This window comes from Lepidochelys kempii, chromosome 1 (assembly GCF_965140265.1).
Source record: "Lepidochelys kempii isolate rLepKem1 chromosome 1, rLepKem1.hap2, whole genome shotgun sequence".
NCBI lineage: Eukaryota > Metazoa > Chordata > Testudines > Cheloniidae > Lepidochelys > Lepidochelys kempii.
The window spans coordinates 349112772-349132136 of NC_133256.1; the positions used below are offsets into that span (position 1 = coordinate 349112772).

A 19365-nucleotide genomic window follows, 5' to 3' on the forward strand; every position below is an offset into this window, starting at 1 on the left:
ACCCCATGAGTCCAAGTCAGCTGGCCCGGGCCCGTCATGAGTGTCTTTAACTGCAGTTTTCAGAGTAGCAGCCGTGTTAGTCTGTATCCGCAAAGAGAAAAGGAGGACTTGTGGCACCTTAGAGACTAACAAATTTATTTGAGCATAAGATTTCGTGAGCTACAGCTCACTTCATCGGATGCATTCAGTGGAAAATAGTGGGGAGATTTATATACACAGAGAATATGAAACAATGGGTGTTACAATACACACTGTAAGGAGAGTGATCACTTAAGATGAGCTATTACCAGCAGGAGAGCGGGGGGGGGGGCGGGGGCGGAGGTAAGGGGGGGACCTTTTGTAGTGATGATCAAGGTGGGCCATTTCCAGCAAGAACGTCTGAGGAACAGCTTGGGGGGGGGGGGGGGGAGATAAACATGGGGAAATAGTTTTACTTTGTATAATGACCCATCCACTCCCAGTCTTTATTCAAGCCTAAGTTAATTGTATCCAGTTTGCAAATTAAGTCCAATTCAGCAGTCTCTCGTTGGAGTCTGTTTTTGAAGTTTTTTTGTTGAAGAATTGCCACTGTAGAATTCTGAGGGGTGCACGTAGAATTCCGAGGGGTGCATTTTACTCTCCTGCAGTGTAAGGTGTTTAATGAAGCTTTGGGATTTTACGACTTTTGAAATGGCGGCAGTTTCTGGAATCCTCTCCACTGAGACGTCCCTGGAATTGAGCTCTGGCTTTGTTTTGATCTACAGAATTTATTCTTAGCCTGTAGTTTAAAATGAGTTGTCACTTTTACTTTAGTAGTACTTGCATCTGAAGTGTCCCACACCACCACCTCTACCAGGTGGAGCTTGTTCATCTCCAGCCTCATAAGGGATTTCTTATTAGCCTTCTAGTGCTCTGCCCTGCTTTCACTTTCATCTGTGCTACATAATACCAAGCAATAGGTATGATCAGTGACATCCGTGGAATCATGTCTGAGACTGTGGATAAACTAATTGCTGGGGCAGACTTGGCACATTGTGCAGAGTGTCATTTGAAAGCTCCTGGTGACATTACTAAAGGACTACTAAAGGGACATTACTAAAGGGAGAGTTGAGATTAAGTGGAGGTTCAGATGTGTTCATGGCTGAGAGAGACTTTGAAGAGGAGTCACTTTATTGGGGGTTCCTGGCATGGAGTAATGCATGTCTGTCTGCATAGGCGAGAAGTGTACTGAACAGATTGGTGTCTGGAGATAGGTGGCATGGGTGGGGATACAGAGGATGGAGTTTTGGTTTAGCTCCCCTCCCCTCCAAATGTTCAATGGTAGAGTCCGCTCTTTTCTGTTGGCTAGGTAATTTCTATGTGGCTGTATAAACTATGGAAAGTTTGTTCCACTGAGCTCTCCAGTTGGCTGCAGACCCTGGCCTGTTCGTAATCCACATTATGCTGCATGTCTGTGCTGTTGTGAGAGCATCCATTCCCAGAGAAGGATCCTTTAACCCCATGGCCAGCCTAGCCAAGAGTTGCCCTGTGCTTGGGGTTCTTGAGTCAGCTGAGTGCTTCAATTTTTAAAGGTTTCAGAGTGGTAGCTGTGTTAGTCTGTATCAGCAAAAACAAAGAGGGGTCCTTGTGACACCTTAGAGACTAACAATGCCCAAATAAATTGGTTAGTCTCTAAGGTGCCACAAGCACTCCTCTCAATTTTTAACACATCTAAACATTTCAGTATCATGATAAAGTAGCATAAAACTTCAAATACGGCATATTGTTAATGCAGACAATACTAAGCTATCCAGAGAGCAGTGACCAAGAGTTACCTTAAATCCTCCTGGCCTCTGTGCAATCTAACACTGGGAGCACACAGGAAGGAAAAAGCAAAAGCAGCTTTCGTAACACAAACATAGAGACGTGTTCCTAGACGGGCAGGTTAGAAACAGCTCCTGCTGCCTCTGTCTGTCCTGGACCATATCATCAGAGCAGGAAAGAGCACCCCAATGTGAACACATTGACAGGGAAAGAGCCTTTTAAATGCTGGCTGCATTGCATAATGTGAAGCAGAAAGGCAGGGCTAGGCTACTGAAAAGTAACTAAGGGGGGACCAGGAGATTGTCTTGCAACAGGGCATTCTAGACACAATGGAGCTGATTTAATAAAGACAAAAGTAGCTAAAGGGTAGGACAGATGCAGTCCATGGACTTGTACAATGTGGCCATCCTTATCTTTGCCAAGTGCAGTGTCTGTATGTCACAAGTCCCAGTGTGTAAAGCTTCGTCATGATCCAGCATGGCCTGGCTGCATTCTGCATGGCAGTATTAAGATGGAATTTGCAGTAGGCTCCATTACATACAAATGAGATGCAGGCTAGAGGCTTCTTCAAGTCAGAAACATTGGAACAAACCATGGAAGAAAAAAAATGCAGCATATCGTTAACAGGTGCAAATATATATTCCATATGTAGCAGACACGAACCATTATGCAGCTGCTCTGGGGAGCTGTGCCAGAGTGTGAGGTGAGTGCCAATATTTTGTAGCAGAATCTAAGCTTTCATTGCAAATAAATAAAAAATCACAGTTCTTAGTCTTTATGGTGTGAGTCCCCCAAATGTAACTCAATCCCATATTGTCTTCCTGTAATTATATCTTCTCCCCCCCACCCCTTTGAAACAACCCAAAGTTGTGAGCTACCCCATTAATTTCAGCCCTTAGATCAGGATGGACAAACTACGGCCCATGGGCTGGATCCGGCCCCTCAGGGCTTTGGATCCGGCCTGCGGGATTGCCACCCCTGTGGCGCTGCAGGCCCCGTGCCGCTCCCGGAAGCGGCTGGCACCATGTCCCTGCAGCCCCTGGGAAAGGGGGAGCAGAGGGCTCCGCGCACTGCCCTTGCCTATGGGTAGCCTCCCCAAAGCTCCCATTGGCCAGGAATGGGGGACTGCGGACAATGGGAGCTTCGGGGGAGGTACCCACAGGCAAGGGCAGCGTGTGGAGCCCTCTGCCCCCGCTCCGCCAGGGGTCACAGGGACGTGGTGCCAGCTGCTTCCCGGAGAGGCGTAGGGCCAGGGCAGGCAGGCAGGGAGTCTTCCCTGGCCCCAGTGTGTACTGTGCTGCCACCCCGGAGCCGCTCCCGGTAAGCAGTGCCAGGCCGGAGCCCGAGCCCCTCCTGCACCCTGCCCCCCAGCTCCCTGCCCTGAGCCCCCTCCCCTGCACCATTGCCTTGAGTCCCCTCCTGCACCCCAACCCCCTTCCCTGAGCCCCCTCGTACACCCTGCACCCCTCCTCTGCCGCAACCCCTTGCCCTTGTCCTGCGCACTGCACCCCTTCCCGCACCCCAACCCCCTGCCCCAGCCCTGCATTCATGGCCCTGCATGCAATTTCCCCACCCTGATGTGGTCCTCGGGCCAAAAAGTTTGCTCACCTCTGCCTTAGATACTAAGATGTAGGTACTATCTAGCTGCTAACATAATGACACCTTCAATGTTGCTCTGAGCTTTCACTTCCAATAGTTTTAGTTGAAATGTCTTGCTAATATAATCCATTGATTTTTGGATGCCGTGCTTGACATTGAGGTGAGGTGTGGGGGAAATAGAGGGTCACTCCTTTTTGTCAAAGGTTACTATCCTTTCAAAACAACTTGGTGTGAGGGTTTTTGAGATTACAAGTTTGGTTGATAAAGGTAATAGTGGTACTGTAATATACTTGCTTTCTGTAGGCATTTGACTTGGCAACGCATGACATTTCGATTAAAAACGAACAACCTAGAATGATACAAAATCCAATGCGGCATACTTCTCTACTCCTACATGAGACTGCCCTGTTTATACATCCCAAGACTGTACTAGTCCTTTTAGCCACAGTGTCACCCTGGGAGCTCACGATTATCTGAGTACCGACCATGACCCCCAAGTGTTTCTTCAGAGTCACTGCTTCCCAGGATAGAGTCCCCCGTCCTGTCAGTGTGGCCTAGGTTCTTTGTTCCTAGATATGTTTTTACATTTGGCAGTATTAAGAACTAGATAAGTTCATGGAGGATAGCTCCAGCAATGGCTATTGTCCAAGGCGGACACGGATGGTGTCCCTAGCCTGTTTGCCAGAAGCTGGGAATGGATGACATGGGATGGATCACTTGTCTAACCCAGTATGGCTGTTCTTATAACAGTCATTTAAATCCAGTTTACCAAGTGATCCAGGTTACTATGTATCAGTGACTTGTCCTCTTCATTATTTACCACTCCCCCGATTTTTGCTTTATCTAAAAGCTTTTTCAGTGATGATTTGGTTTTCATCTCGGTGGTTAATAAGTGTTAAATTGTGTAGGTCCCAGAGCTGATCCCTGCAGGACCCCACTAGAAACACATCTGCTCAGTGATGATTCCAGGCGGACAATTACAGTTTGAGACCTGTCAGCCAGTTTTTCACCCATTTAATGTTATGTTACCTCTGTATTTGGCACTGGTGCAACTGCTACTGGAATAGTGACTCTAGTTCTGATGTTCACAATTCAAGAAGAATATTGATAAATTGGAGTGCGTTCAGAGAAGAGCTGTGGGAATGAATAAAAGATTAGAAAACCTGCCTTATGGTGGTAGTCAAGGAGCTCAATCTGTTTCTTAACAAAGAGAAGGTTACTGGGTGACTTGATCAGTCTATAAGTACCTACATAGGAAAGAGAAATTTGATAATAGAGGGCTCTTCTATCTAGTGAACCAAGTTGTAAAGATTCAATGGCTGAGTGTTGAAGCTAGACAGACTGGAAATAAGACCTACATTTTTAACAGCAAGGATAAATAACCAGGGGAATGACTTATCAAGGGTTGTGATGGATTCTGCGTCTCTGGATCTGCTCTAGTTCAAAAGGGAATGAATTTCTGGAAGTCCTGTGGCACACAGGAGGTCAGGCTAGATGATCAGAGTGGTCCCTTCCGGCCCTAGGATCTAAATCTATGAAAAGCGGAGTAATGAATGGAAATGTGCTGATTGGATCATCCCTGTTTGGATTTACTTGGAACACCGTAAAATGTCCAATTTGCCATAGAAACTCAGTTCTTGGGTGCTACAAAATCCAGTAGCAGGATTTACGCCCAACTTGACACAAGTGCCTTACATGAATCTGCATTTGTTTCTTTTTGGTCAAGCTGTGGGAGGGCAGGTATTAAATTTCTAATCAAAGCTGTTGGGTCCGGTAGGTCTTGAAGTGAGTGTTGCTGTCTGAGAGGAGGTACATGAGACAGTAGTGGGTGGAGAGAGGTAGTGTCTGAGGGCAGGGAAAGGGAGCACACGCTAGCATCACACTGGACACTCTTTATATACATAACTTGGTGCTGACCTTTCCTTTTTGGTCCTTGGACTATAATTGGCATGTGTTCTGTTGTCTGTGTTTTTAAATACAGCTGTGGGTGGCTGGTGGTAAGCGGAGAGGTAGAAACTGTTCTAACTCCCAAAATAGTCCTGCAGTGGTCTATGCATTTTGGAGTGAGGCTTTTCCCGCTACATGGCCCAGAGGTATGCCAGGGTCAGCCGGCCCCTGTGGCTAGGAAGCAGTCTGCAAGTGAGGTTAGAGAGATTGAAGGGGTGGGGAGCATGATGTCCTCTGCAGCTGGGGTTGTATTCTGTAAATGGTGAGGCCCACTGGCAGCGGACTCTGTTTTGACAGAACGTAGTACACCTGCAGCTGGTCGAGGAGACTGTGCAAAGCCATGAAGGTGTTCAGGATGAAGGATTAGGGCAATCACTTTGGTAACTGAAGGCTTGGCAAGGAATTAACCCCTCTATAAACAAAGAGCCAGAAGGTATTTTACCAGCTAAAATTCACGAGGTGTTTTCCAAGGAAAGGTTAATGGTACAGCAAGCATCTATTTACATGTCACCTAGTGTTTCTATGGGGCAGGGGGAAGGCGCTGATCCGCAGGCAGGAGGCATCGTAGAGGGGCACAGGGGAGCTGATGGGGGGCTGCCAGCTGTGGACAAAGCAGGTGGCCAAATGATGTTATAGCGGAGCATTGCACAACTTTAAACGAGCATGTTCAGTAATGGAGCAGGGGCGTAAGACCAAAACAATGTTAATCAAGAGGATGTTAAGTGCGGAGTTACTGTATTCTGTGGAAGCACAGGGCTCTGTACATATTTCTCAGCTGGTTAGTACCTTTGAGTCCTCTTTCAATGGGGGGGAGGGATAGCTCAGTGGTTTGAGCATTGGCCTGCTAAACCCAGGATTGTGAGTTCAATCCTTGAGGGGGCCATTTAGGGATCTGGGGCAAAAATTGGGGATTGGTCCTGCTTTGAGCAGGGGGTTGGACTAGATGACCTCCTGAGGTCCCTTCCAACCCTGATATTCTATGATTCTCTATGAAAAGCTGAAGTGTTGAAGTTTATACAGACTGAGCACTAGAATGGTGGTGTGCAAACCTTGATCCCCACCATACTCCTATGGGAGAGGTCAGTGCTATCCATGACTACGCTGAATAGATGGTAGAAGTGAAATCCATCTTGGGAGTCCTGACTCCCCACTGCATGCCTCATCCACTAGAATACATGTGAGATTTTCTGCTAATGATTTGGCATCTAAAAGGGGAGACTAGAAAGTTCTACAGACCTTAATAGCATTGTATTAGTCACTCATTTAGGATTATAAATTTCCTTGCAGAGTTTGCAACTCGAAAGTTGCAGCCTTATGCTGGTGTTTAGGAACCAAAATGTTAAACTGACCTATGTATTTCTGTGGTCCAAGCTGAGTGAAATGCAAAATACAAACTGCAGATGGTGAAAAAGGGAATTACTGTTCAAATCTTTCAGCTTCTATATTATTTTAGTAACACAAGGAAAGAAATTTGAGATTTAACCTAACCAGTGATGTGTTACACAATTTTCTCACATTTTTGTTCATCTTGAAGACGCTCTGCATCTGTGAGTAGTTTGATAGCTCAGGACATGTGGTTCTCTGTAGCCGAATTTCTTTGAGCTCTAGGAAGGTGCTAAATTGGGTCAGTTTGAATGCACTCTCCATTGTTGCTTTGCTGTGTTTGGGGTAAGGGTCCTGCTGTGTGTACCTGGGGCATATGAAGGGTGGTTGTTGGTTTAGGAGTCAAAGTTCTGACTTCTAACATAGCTCTATTATTTCCTTGCTGTCTAACTTGGGGAAAAAATAACTTTCCCTCCGTCTGGTTCCCCACATGTACCATGGAGAGAATTCTTTCCTCCCAGGGCGTGTGTAAGGGTTAGTTCATGTTTGCGCTATACCTACGCAGGGTTACCGCAAGGCGCTGCTAGTGTGCAGTTCTGCAGTTTGCCATTGTTGCTCACTGCCTGGCTCTGGCAGGAGGTCGAAATGGCATCTGGCTGCAGCAGCAGGGCTGCCTGCATTCTTCTAACACTTTCCTTCTGCTTATTTTTGTAGGGAGCAGAGATGGCCAGGGGCAGATACTCCAGCGCTTCCCGGAGAAGGACTGGGAAGATAACCCCTTCCCACAGGGCATTGAACTAGTGAGTATTTTGGCTGTTGGGGCTGGGACCTCCCAGTATTGTGATGCATGCGCACAGGGCTACAACCTGCTTTGCATGTGTGTTAGTAGAGTGGGCTGTGGTACTGTGCATGCAGGCTTCAGGGATGTGTCGTCTTTGCACGTCAGCAGGACTTTGGCCAGGACTCTTTGGGTCAAACCCATGGGTGGAGAACAGAGCAGATTGCAGCCTCTCCTCTTTACCCAAGCGCAGCAGCAGCCTTTGGAGACCACAGGTCCCAGCATGCAGTGCTCCATCTTCATGGTGCAGTGTGTTCTGGAACTTGTACTCTTCATCGGCTACGCCTGTCTGTCGAGCTGAGGGCGACTGTTTGCCATGTGTGTCCTCCCCAGTTTTAGCTGCACTGGGGGCTGGAATGCTTCCCCACCAGCCTTGTTTTCCAAGCCACTTGGCTGAAGTATCTGTATAAATAGCCCTGACTCTCACAGCAGTGCCCTGTGGTGTACTGCATTGTCAAAGCCCTTCATGCTCCCTCAGCCTCACAACCCTGTGGGGGGAGGTAGCTTGGTAATATCCACTCGTACCTCAACCCCCCAGTCCTCATGTATCCTGCCTCTTTTCTGTTATGGGGATTACTGGGCCTTGGCCGCCTCCCCCAACCCTCTGGGTGTATGTTTGTCTCTTGCCATGTAATTCTGAGGTACATGGAGACCTTTGAGGGCGACCATTGCTGGAGCAGACCCTTAAAACAACATGGCTTGGTCAGTTTGGCCCCAAAAGTAGAATCATAGAATCATAGAATATCATAGAATCATAGAATATCAAACAAAATGCAAACTAAGTCTACAGTATTAGACAGGATCTGAATCAGTAATCTCTCACCCTGACTGATGATACAAGCAGTGCACCAAGTTTCCATACACAGCCTGGAACCAGCACTCTTTTTCTCTCCCCTCTTCCCCGAGTTCAGTCCTTTTCCTCTGGTACTTTCAGGTGTGGTGGTGTAGGGAGAACAAGGTCCCCTCATGATGTCATGTCCCCCTTTAATATCTTCTTCCAACTTGCTGGAAAGCTCTTGTGCTGTGACCACTGTTCCCTCTAAGCGCTGCGTATGTGCGCACACAGATCCTAAACACCGCGCACACAGCGAAACACCGCGCACACACAAATTTGCACAGAAGCACAACAGTTTGCTCAGAAGAAATTTTTTGCACACACGGCCTGTCAAAAATTACGGGGAACATTGGCTGTGACCTGGGTCAAACAGTTCCCAGTGTGTAGGGCTGTCTCTGAGAGGTTTCTGTTGCACACAGTTCCTGGGGTAACCCTGGTGCTTGTGTGCATCTCCTCAATGAGTCACTAACACTGTCTGGCCTTTCTGTTGTTGTACCTGAAAGGCGGCTTGTGAGTATTCTCAACCTCACAACAGGTTTCAGTAGCACATATGTAGCCAAACTTCAGAACTTCTCACACGACAATAGCGCCTAGGATCCATGAGAGATTACTGTCTAGCAAATCAAGACTTGGAGAATGATACCTGAGAAGGCATACTTTGTACAAAATGTCCTAATTATATGACAGTGGTGAATAAGGCGGTGTCAGAGGGGGTGAGTGAGAGAGAAGGGTGCTGGCTTTAACATTCTCCCCTGCTTCCCCAGCCTTGTTTCATGGCTGAGCAGATCCCGCTCCTGGCAGGGCCCCAGCCTGTGGGGCTCACGGGAGAGGACCTGTGTGTGTCTGGCCAGTGAACTTGTTCAGCCTGGCAGATTCCAGGGTGCCTGATGCAGAGACGTGGGAGTGTGGGTCCAGCCAGCTGTGTGTTCTGGTGCCCTAGAGCATCTCTGCCTTACGGTGCCTTGTGTCCCTTGTTAGTGTTCAGGCATGCTGTGCACAATGGCGTTTCCTGGGGCAGCTGGGAGGGTCTGGCCCATGTGGGGCACTTGTTTCCCTGGGATGAGGAAAGTTCGCCTTAGAGCAGCAGCCACTCCAAGCTCTCACTGACCTTTCCTCCTCTGCATTCCATGCATAAGAGAGATGAGGCCCCTGCTGATGGGGTCACATTGCATAGCAAAGGCAGACCAGGAAGGGAGCTGGTAGGATTGGGAATCTTAACTGAAGGAAGGGGGCATTAGTGATTCTTCTAGGCTTAATCTTTGTGGTTCTGCTTTCACAGCTGATGACTACTTTCCTCCCCTCATAGTTCCCAGATTCAGGAGTGCTGAATGAGCCACAGTCTCCACAGTCTCCACCTGCCCCCTCTGCGGTTGGGAGCTAGGCAGCAGAGCTCTGTCACTTGCTTGGCCGCTTCCCGGGGCAGCAGCAGTTTCTACCCCAGGATGATTCACTGGCAGGGAACCCTCATAACATGGTCAGACCAGCTGTAGCGGTGCTGAAAGCTGCACAAGAGACAGACCTTCCACTCAGGACTTCCCATGAATAGAAGGTGAAGCCCCATCTCCAGGCTCTGCTGATGTTCCCCATGCTTTTCCCTTCAGTGGTGGCATGGCCTGGTCATACATCTGTTCCTTGTTGGACAGCCAGTGTGCTGTCAGAGTGAATGTGAAATCAGGGAGCAGCGTACACATGCCTTCAGATCCCCTATCTTTGGGTGATGATTCTAGCCTTGCTTCTAATATGCAGCCACTGTCTGATGTCCCGTGCTGTCTCCCAGCTGTGGTATGCACATGTAATGAGATCAGCCATGTACCCAGGATCTCTCCTTTCATTCTCCTGGTGACCCCATTTTCAGTGTAGTGTTTTGGGTTCGCATGTTCCTTCATTCTCTAGAAAAGGCAGAAGCATTTTTTGGTGCTAAAGGAACTTGCTGGGTAGTGCTGGTGTCATCTTGGTGTTCTCACCTTCCTAGTCTGGCACAATACAGTAAAATAACCGTGCCTAATAGGGTACAGAATGTGAGTGAGGCCAAACAGCAAAAATTAAGATGTTTGTACACTAATGCAAGGAGCCTAGGTAACAAAATGGAGGAACTAGAGTTACTGGTGCAGGAAGTGAAACCAGATATTATAGGTATAACAGAGACCTGGTGGAATAGTCGCCATGACTGGGCTACAGGTATTGAAGGGTATGTGCTGTTTAGGAAAGACCGAAATAAAGGTAAAGGTGGTGGAGTAGCACTGTATATCAATGATGAGATAGAATGTAAAGAAATAAGAAGCGATGAAATGGATATGACTGAGTCTGTCTGGGCAACAATTAAATTGGGGAAGAAAACTATTAGAGCCTCCCCTGGGATAGTGCTTGGGGTGTGCTATAGACCGCCGGGATCTAATTTGGATATGGATAGAGCCCTTTTTAATGTTTTTAATAAAGTAAATACTAATGGAAACTGTGTGATCATGGGAGACTTTAACTTCCCAGATATAGACTGGAGGACGAGTGCTAGTAATAATAATAGGGCTCAGATTTTCCTAGATGCGATAGCTGATGGATTCCTTCAGCAAGTAGTTGCTGAACCGACTAGAGGGGATGCCATTTTAGATTTGGTCTTGGTGAGTAATGAGGACCTCATAGAGGAAATGGTTGTAGGGGATAATCTTGGCTCAAGTGATCATGAGCTAATTCAGTTCAAATTGAATGGAAGGATTAACAAAAATAAATCTGCAACTAGGGTTTTTGATTTCAAAAGGGATGACTTTCAAAAATTAAGGAAATTAGTTAGGGAAGTGGATTGGACTGAAGAATTTATGGGTTTAAAGGTAGAGGAGGCCTGGGATTATTTTAAATTAAAGCTGCAGAAGCTATCGGAAGCCTGCATCCCAAGAAAGGGGAAAAAATTCATAGGCAGGAGTTGTAGACCAAGCTGGATGAGCAAGCATCTTAGAGAGGTAATTAAGAAAAAGCAGAAAGCATATAGGGAGTGGAAGAAGGGAGGGATCAGTAAGGAAAGCTACCTTATTGAGGTCAGAATATGTAGGGATAAAGTGAGACAGGCTAAAAGTCAAGTAGAGTTGGACCTTGCAAAGGGAATTAAAACCAATAGTAAAAGGTTCTATAGTCATATAAATAGGAAGAAAACAAAGAAAGAAGTGGGACCGCTAAAAACTGAGGATGGAGTGGAGGTCAAGGATAATCTAGGCATGGCCCAATATCTAAACAAATACTTTGCCTCAGTCTTTAATAAGACTAAAGAGGATCTTAGGGATAATGGTAGCATGATAAATGGGAATGAGGATATGGAGGTAGACATCACCATATCTGAGGTAGAAGCGAAACTCAAACAGCTTAATGGGGCTAAATCAGGGCGCCCAGATAATCTTCATCCAAGAATATTAAAAGAATTGGCACAAGAAATTGCAAGCCCATTAGCAAGAATTTTTAATGAATCTGTAAACTCAGGGGTTGTACCGTATGATTGGAGAATTGCTAACATAGTTCCTATTTTTAAGAAAGGGAAAAAAAGTGATCCAAGTAATTATAGGCCTGTTAGTTTGACATCTGTAGTATGCAAGGTCTTGGAAAAAATTTTGAAGGAGAAGGTAGTTAAGGACATTGAAGTCAATGGTAAATGGGACAAAATACAACATGGTTTTACAAAAGGTAGATCGTGCCAAACCAACCTGATCTCCTTCTTTGAGAGAGTAACAGATTTTTTAGATAAAGGAAACGCAGTGGATCTAATTTACTTAGATTTTAGTAAGGCGTTTGATACTGTGCCACATGGGGAATTATTAGTTAAATTGGATAAGATGGGCATCAATAGGAAAATTGAACGGTGGATAGGGAATTGGTTAAAGGGGAGACTACAACGGGTCCTACTGAAAGGTGAACTGTCAAGTTGGAGGGAGGTTACCAGTGGAGTTCCTCAAGGATCAGTTTTGGGACCAATCTTATTTAATCTTTTTATTACTGACCTGGGCACAAAAAGTGGGAGTGTGCTAATAAAGTTTGCAGATGATACAAAGCTGGGAGGTATTGCTAATTTAGAGAAGGACAGGGATACCCTACAGGAGGATCTGGATGACCTTGTAAACTGGAGTAATAGGAATAGGATGAAATTTAATAGTGAGAAGTGTAAGGTCATGCATTTAGGGATTAATAACAAGAATTTTAGTTATAAGCTAGGGACGCATCAACTAGAAGTAACGGAGGAGGAAAAGGACCTTGGAGTATTGGTTGATCATAGGATGACTATGAGCTGCCAATGTGATATGGCTGTGAAAAAAGCTAATGTCGTCTTGGGATGCATCAGGAGAGGTATTTCCAGTAGGGATAAGGAGGTTTTAGTACCGTTATATAAGGCACTGGTGAGACCTCACCTGGAATACTGTGTGCAGTTCTGGTCTCCCATGTTTAAGAAGGATGAATTCAAACTGGAACAGGTACAGAGAAGGGCTACTAGGATGATCCGAGGAATGGAAAACTTGTCTTATGAAAGGAGACTCAGGGAGCTTGGCTTGTTTAGCCTAACTAAAAGAAGGTTAAGGGGAGATATGATTGCTCTCTATAAATATATCAGAGGGATAAATACCAGAGAGGGAGAGGAATTATTTAAACTCAGTACCAATGTGGACACAAGAACAAATGGATATAAACTGGCCACTAGGAAATTTAGATTAGAAATTAGACGAAGGTTTCTAACCATCAGAGGAGTGAAGTTTTGGAATAGCCTTCCGAGGGAAGTAGTGGGGGCAAAAGATCTATCTTGCTTTAAGATTAAACTCGATAAGTTTATGGAGGAGATGGTATGATGGGATAACATGGTTTTGGTAATTAAATATTCATGGTAAATAGGCCCAATGGCCTGTGATGGGTTTTTAGATGGGGTAAGATCCAAGTTACCCGGGAAAGAATTTTCTGTAGTATCTGGCTGATGAATCTTGCCCATATGCTCAGGGTTTAGCTGATGGCCATATTTGGGGTCGGGAAGGAATTTTCCTCCAGGGCAGATTGGAAGGCCCTGGAGGTTTTTCGCCTTCCTCTGTAGCATGGGGCACGGGTCACTTGCTGGAGGATTCTCTGCTCCTTGAGGTCTTCAAACTACAATTTGAGGACTTCAATAGCACAGATATAGGTGTGAGGTCTTTTTTAGGAGTGGTGGGTGAAATTCTGTGGCCTGCATTGTGCAGGAGGTCAGACTAGATGATCATAATGGTCCCTTCTGACCTAAATATCTATGAATCTATGAATCCTTTCTCCTGGTACAGTCTTTGTTCCAGCTTAGGTGGTAGCTAGGGGATTTCTCATGACTGCAGCTCCCTTTGTTCTGTTCTACTCCCTTATGTATCTTTTGCACAAGGCGGGAATCCTTTGTTCCTCTCTGGGTTCCCACCCCTCCTTCTAAATGGAAAAGCACCAGGTTTTAAGATGGATTCCAGTTCCAGGTGACATGGTCACATGTCCTGTGAGACCCCAAGCCTTCATTCCTCCTGGCCTAACTCACAGGAAGGCCTGTAAGCCAACAGCCATCCACAGTCAGTGGTCTTGGTTCATGGGAGCCATCAAGATTCCAAACCACCATTAATGGCTCACACTTTGCATAATTACAATAGGCCCTCAGTTATATTTCATATTTCTAGTTTCAGATACAAGAATGATACATACATGCAAATAGGATGACCACACTCAGTAGATAAGCTTTGTAATGAATATAGAGTGCAACGTCATATGTGGCATCGCAGTCTGGCTTTGATAAGGGATGGAGCAGGCAGTTTCCCTAGGTGTTAGCTTTCTAGGCTGTCATTGTCTCCCATATAGCAGCCATTTCTGTCCAGCAGTCTTCACTGCATACTAATACAGGCATTTGAAGAGCTTGGCCTTTGCTAGTGTCCCCATTTATAAAAGGTAAACAGGATGACCTGTGTTGTGAGCCATCGATCCCAAGCAGACTCATGGGAATGCTGATACAGGATGCAGTCAGTAAATAATTACAGGGTAGGAACATAATTAATGTCAGACAACATGGCTTTATGGAAAATAGGATTTGTCAGACAAACTTGATACTGTTTTTGATGAGATTATGAATTTGGTTGATAGATTCATAGAGTTTAGGGCCAGAATGGAGCATTAGATCATCTAGTCTGACCACCTGTGTCACAGGCCATTAAATTTTACCCAGTTACCCCTGTATTGAGCCCAATAACTTGTCTGACTAAAGCATATCTTCCAGAAAGGCAGCCAGTCTGGATTGGAAGACATCAAGAGGTGGATAATCTATCTCTTCCCTGGATAGCTTATTCCAGTGGTTAATCACCTCCACTGTTAAAAAATGGGGCCTTATTTCCAATTTGAATTTGTCTGGCTTCAGCTACCAGCTATTGGTTCTTGTTCTGCCTGTCTCCTCTAGATCAAAGAGCCCTCTGGTACCCGGTATTGTCTCCCTGTGAAGGTACTTCTACACTGTAATCAAGTCACCTCTGAAAGCTGGCTCCTGGTGTCATAGTCAGGCTCTTTGCAGCCCAGCTCTCGGCCCTACCTCCCCGTGGATGTAGAAACCAGAATTCTGTTCCCCTAGGTGTAGCAGAAGTGACTTTTGGGGGGAGAGCTGCTTCAGAGAGGTGCAGTCTGTGCAGAGCTCGGTCTTAGCAGCCCCTGGAGACTCAAGGATCAGGGCTACGTAGAGGACTCTTATCTACAGGGAACTCCCATTCCTCTTATCTGGCTCTCCCCAAAGTTGAGATTACTCATTCTCTGCTAGCTCATCTCTTGCCCTCTCCCTCACTTGGCAGCCAGCAGCTGTGAGTTGGGCTATAAGGAGAGACGATAATGACTTTTCATGCAGAGCAATGCCAGCACACCTAACAAACCAAACAGATCTCCTGACTCCTGTATAAAATCACTGCTCAACCATCTCCGGGTTGGAGCATGACCTACGTTTGACAGCTCACAGCAACTCTACACAGTGCATCAGGACAGGATATGTAGAATGCCATATCTACTTAATGTAATTAATGCAATTGATGTCTTGACTCACAGGGTTGCTAGCAGGTGGATCCCCCTACTGAATCATCAGTTGCAGCATATAGGGCCAGCGTTCTTTGGAGATGTCCCCTGCATGGGCTGACCTTGCCTGACTGTGCTTAGCTTGTGAGCACCAACGGGTGGCAGAAAGTCTTGATGTTACATCTTCCATGAACAAAGGGTTTTATAAACCCATGGCTAATTTGTGTTGCTTTGTGTATGGGTTAGTAAGCTGGGTAGCCTCACTTATGTTGGGCTGCCAGTGACACTGATTGTAGTGTCTCAACTCCAGGCCTGAAGGGTGGGAGTGTGTCTGCTGCTCGTTTGAGGAGGAGACTTGTGTGCAAACCAGATGCTATATCCAGGAATCTAGCTTCTCTCCTCCTAGTGCTTTCAGGAGGAGCTCCCAGCTGGAAGCTGGCCTGTCGTGCCCTTGATGTGTCTTAGTTGATCTGTCATCCCCTTGGTGTGTCTCATGCATTGGGGACTGAATTCTGAAAGCATTTTGTTGCTGTGAGGTTGATCTAAGCCTTGATTGCACCTGCTGGCCTCCAGCTCCTGGAGAGGGACCTGGGTTTACATAACCTGGCTGCCTTGCCTTGGCTTGAGCATGACTGCAACACCATAGAAACAGCCTGCGCTGTATTTGTATAGAGGACTGCTTTTGATGCCTTGTTCCTCTAGCCCTTTTTAATCATGTTTGCACACTGCAGGCCATTGCAGGCTATGGTGTTGTCTTTGAAATAGGTGAAAGATCCCTCAGAACAGAGGGGAGGTGTTGGGGAGACAGCTTGTGCTGACCTGGGGAGAACAGAGCTGAGCCTGTGTCTGGTAATGGGGATGGCTGTGACCTTGCTGAATTTCCCAGTCAGAGGGGGCAGTCTCAGGAGAATCGGTCAGTCATGAGCTCAGTCCTGCAGGCCACTGAGACAGCACAGACAGCTCCAGGGCTTGAGGGGAAAGGGAGCAGCTTGCATCGAGCTCTGTGTGCCTCTCAGTGTGGAGCTGTCTGCCTTGGAAGGGAGCCCTGATGAGCTGCTGTCTGCTAGAGGGACTGTCTCCTTCTCTCATGGCCTTTGACAGGCTGGGAGATGCTGGGACCCCATGGAGGATCTCCTGATCTAGCTGCCTGTGTCCTTGTTTCCGTGGCTCCCAGGAGATGGTTGTGCAGCTCATTGAGCCCCCAGTGGAAGGTGCGGAGTTACGCGGTGGGTACAGCCCCCTCAAATGAGGAGTGTGTTGCTCCCGCTGAGGGTAGTTCTATGGGATATGGGCCCAGGAAATCAAATGGACTATGAGTTCTGGCCAGCACTGGGATCTCTGGCTCAGGAGGTGCTCCTGCACTGCACAGTAGGTAACTTGTCCTCACCTGAAGTGCAGCCCAGTAGTGCTCAGACACAGAGTGGGATTAATGCACTGCATGGAGTAGGTGGGTCCTTGGAGCTCAGCCGCCTCTTACCTGGGTGCAGGAGTGCTCTGCCCTTCAGCGTTCCTGAGGCTTGGCAGTTCCCTTTGCAGGATGCAGGGTCTCCCTCCTTCTGCACAAAGAGTCTTTGTAGTGGTCCTGGGGCAGAGTATAAAGCATGCTGCAGTCTCCTTTGTTGGATTTGCTCTTTTTTGCTGCCACCGAGCAGGATCCAAGAGCCATGGGGGAGAACTCCTGGGCTAGGTGGTTCAGCGAGGAAAGTCCCACCATAAACCTCTATGGAGGGTTCAGACCCAAGCTCAATAAGGAAAGGAATCTGACCAGCTTGATAACTCCACTGGGTCATATCTCACTGCTGCCAATTGGTAGGGCAGCTAGGTCAGAGGCAGCATGATTTGGGGACAGTGGCAGGAAGGAAGTGATGGAGGAAATGACAAACTATGGAATGCAGGTGTGAGGGGCCTGGAGAAGCAAAGGATTCCAACCTCAGCCCCAGAAAAGAAATCTGCAGGGTTTCTGTCCCTCATGCCCATATCACTGTAATATCTGGACACTTGAAAATGTGTTCGACACCCATTGTGGTCACCACCTATGTCCCACTGTGGTGGGTGCCTTAAAATTACATGGGGGGAAGAGGTGGATAAACAGGGCTGGTAGCTTTGGAGAGGGTATAGACTAGAGAGTGCTTCAGGGCTGACCAAATCTCTCTAGCCCTAGGGATCCAGTAGCCTCCTGAATGAACCTCCCTGTTGATCAGGTCAGCAGGCTTTGATCTGGAAGAGGAATCCACGTTGCTTTACCGGGAGCCTGCCATCTCTCAGCATCAGCCTATTACTTTCCCCGGCCTGTGACAGAAGGGGTGATGGTGGCTGGAAGGAGTGGGTGGTGCTGAGCTGCTCTGTTCCACATTCAGAGGAACATGGTTTTTAAAAAGTCCCCACAAGCTGTGGTAACTGGACAGCACACAGCAACACTACAGTTGTTTAGGGCAGGAAGTGAGGAAAAACCCGTATCAGTGAAAACCCCATGGGGAATTCTCGACCAGAAGGCTGGAATTCCCCCTGTGGAGTTGGGCAGGGACCCCAGGGGTAACTCTTGCGGCAAGTCCCCTGGGATCTCTGAGCTGACCACCTCATTTGAAATGCAGCATTTCAAGCAGCACCAGGCTGGGATGCTGATTCAGAGGGAGGAGTGCCCTCTATTGGATCCACTACTCATTTCTCATTGTACAGTACAGCCCGTACAGCACGGGTAGGCAACCTACGGCATGCTGCCAAAGGCGGCACGCGAGCTGGTTTCCAGTGGCGCTCACTGCCCGGCTCCTGGCCACTGGTCCGGGGGGCTCTGCATTTTAATTTAATTTTAAATGACGCTTCTTAAACATTTTAAAAACCTTATTTACTTTAAATACAACAATAGTTTAGTTATATATTGTAGACTTCTAGAAAGAGACCTTCTAAAAATGTTACTGCATGACTGGCATGCGAAACCTTCAATTAGAGCGGATCAATGAAGACTCGGCCCACCACTTCTGACAGGTTTCAGAGGAGCAGCCGTGTTAGTCTGTATCCGCAAAAAGAACAGGAGGACTTGTGGCACCTTAGAGACTAAGAAATTTATTTGAGCATAAGCTTTCGTGAGCTGGAAATGGCCCACCTTAATTATCACTACAAAAGGTTTTTTTCCCCCCCGCTCTCCTGCTGGTAATAGCTCACCTTACCTGATCACTCTCATTACAGTGTGTGTGGTCACACCCATTGTTTCATGTTCTGTGTGTATAAATCTCCCCACTGTATTTTTCACAGTATGCATCCGATGAAGTGAGCTGTAGCTCACGAAAGCTCATGCTCAAATAAATTGGTTAGTCTCTAAGGTGCCACAAGTCCTCCCGTTCTTTTCACTTCTGAAAGGTTGCTGACCCCTGCTGTATGGTATAGTGCCAAATAGGACACAAGCCCAACCCCCAGGAACTTGCAGTGCAGTGATGCCTTCTTGGAGTGCCTCTTCCCCGTCCGCATGCAGCTGCCCAGGACACTGATTAAATGGATCCAACTGACTCTCCTAGATGAGGGAGAGGGGCTGCTCTAGTTTGGACTCCACAGCCAGGTTCAGCTCAGGGCAGACCAGTGTGCCTGTGAAAGGCAGCCCCGCCTCCTCGATGTCAGACTTTCAGCACAGCTCTCTTCTGCCAGTCTGGCCAAGCGAGATCTTGCAGCTCTTCTGAGACAGTAGGGGAGGTCCCTTGGCCTGAATGGGAACAGGTGCTTCTGCTCAGCCTGTTACCCTGGGCTCCCTCTTCCGTTGCCTGCCTTCTAACAGCTGCCATGAGGGCTTCTCTAGGGCGGGTTTCTTCACGTCTCTTGGAAGATGGTTATGCTACTCAGTGCTCTGTGTATATAGAAAGGGGCTCTGTCATGAATGCTGGCCACTGCTCCCTGCTGGCCACTCTAACTCTGAGCCACGCTTGTCTGTCTGAATCCTGCCAAGTACTTGGCATGTTAGATAGGTAAGAAGCTAAGCTCCCTGCCCTGAGGAGCTGACAGTCTGGTGGCTTTGTCCTTTTCATGTACAGCCCCCACAAGAGCTCTGGAC

At 47.2% G+C, this 19365-nt stretch overlaps 1 protein-coding gene across 7 annotated transcripts in view; it reads left to right on the forward strand.

Annotated features, from left to right (window-relative positions):
• The window catches only part of SBF1 (SET binding factor 1), a 153043-nt gene that overhangs the window by 82271 nt on the left and 51407 nt on the right, over positions 1–19365 (forward strand). For all 7 annotated transcript variants that reach the window (XM_073328995.1, XM_073328997.1, XM_073328999.1 and 4 more), the window contains exon 2: positions 7366–7451. In XM_073328995.1, the coding sequence (XP_073185096.1) occupies positions 7366–7451 (86 nt within the window). The remainder of the gene's footprint in view (positions 1–7365; positions 7452–19365) is intronic.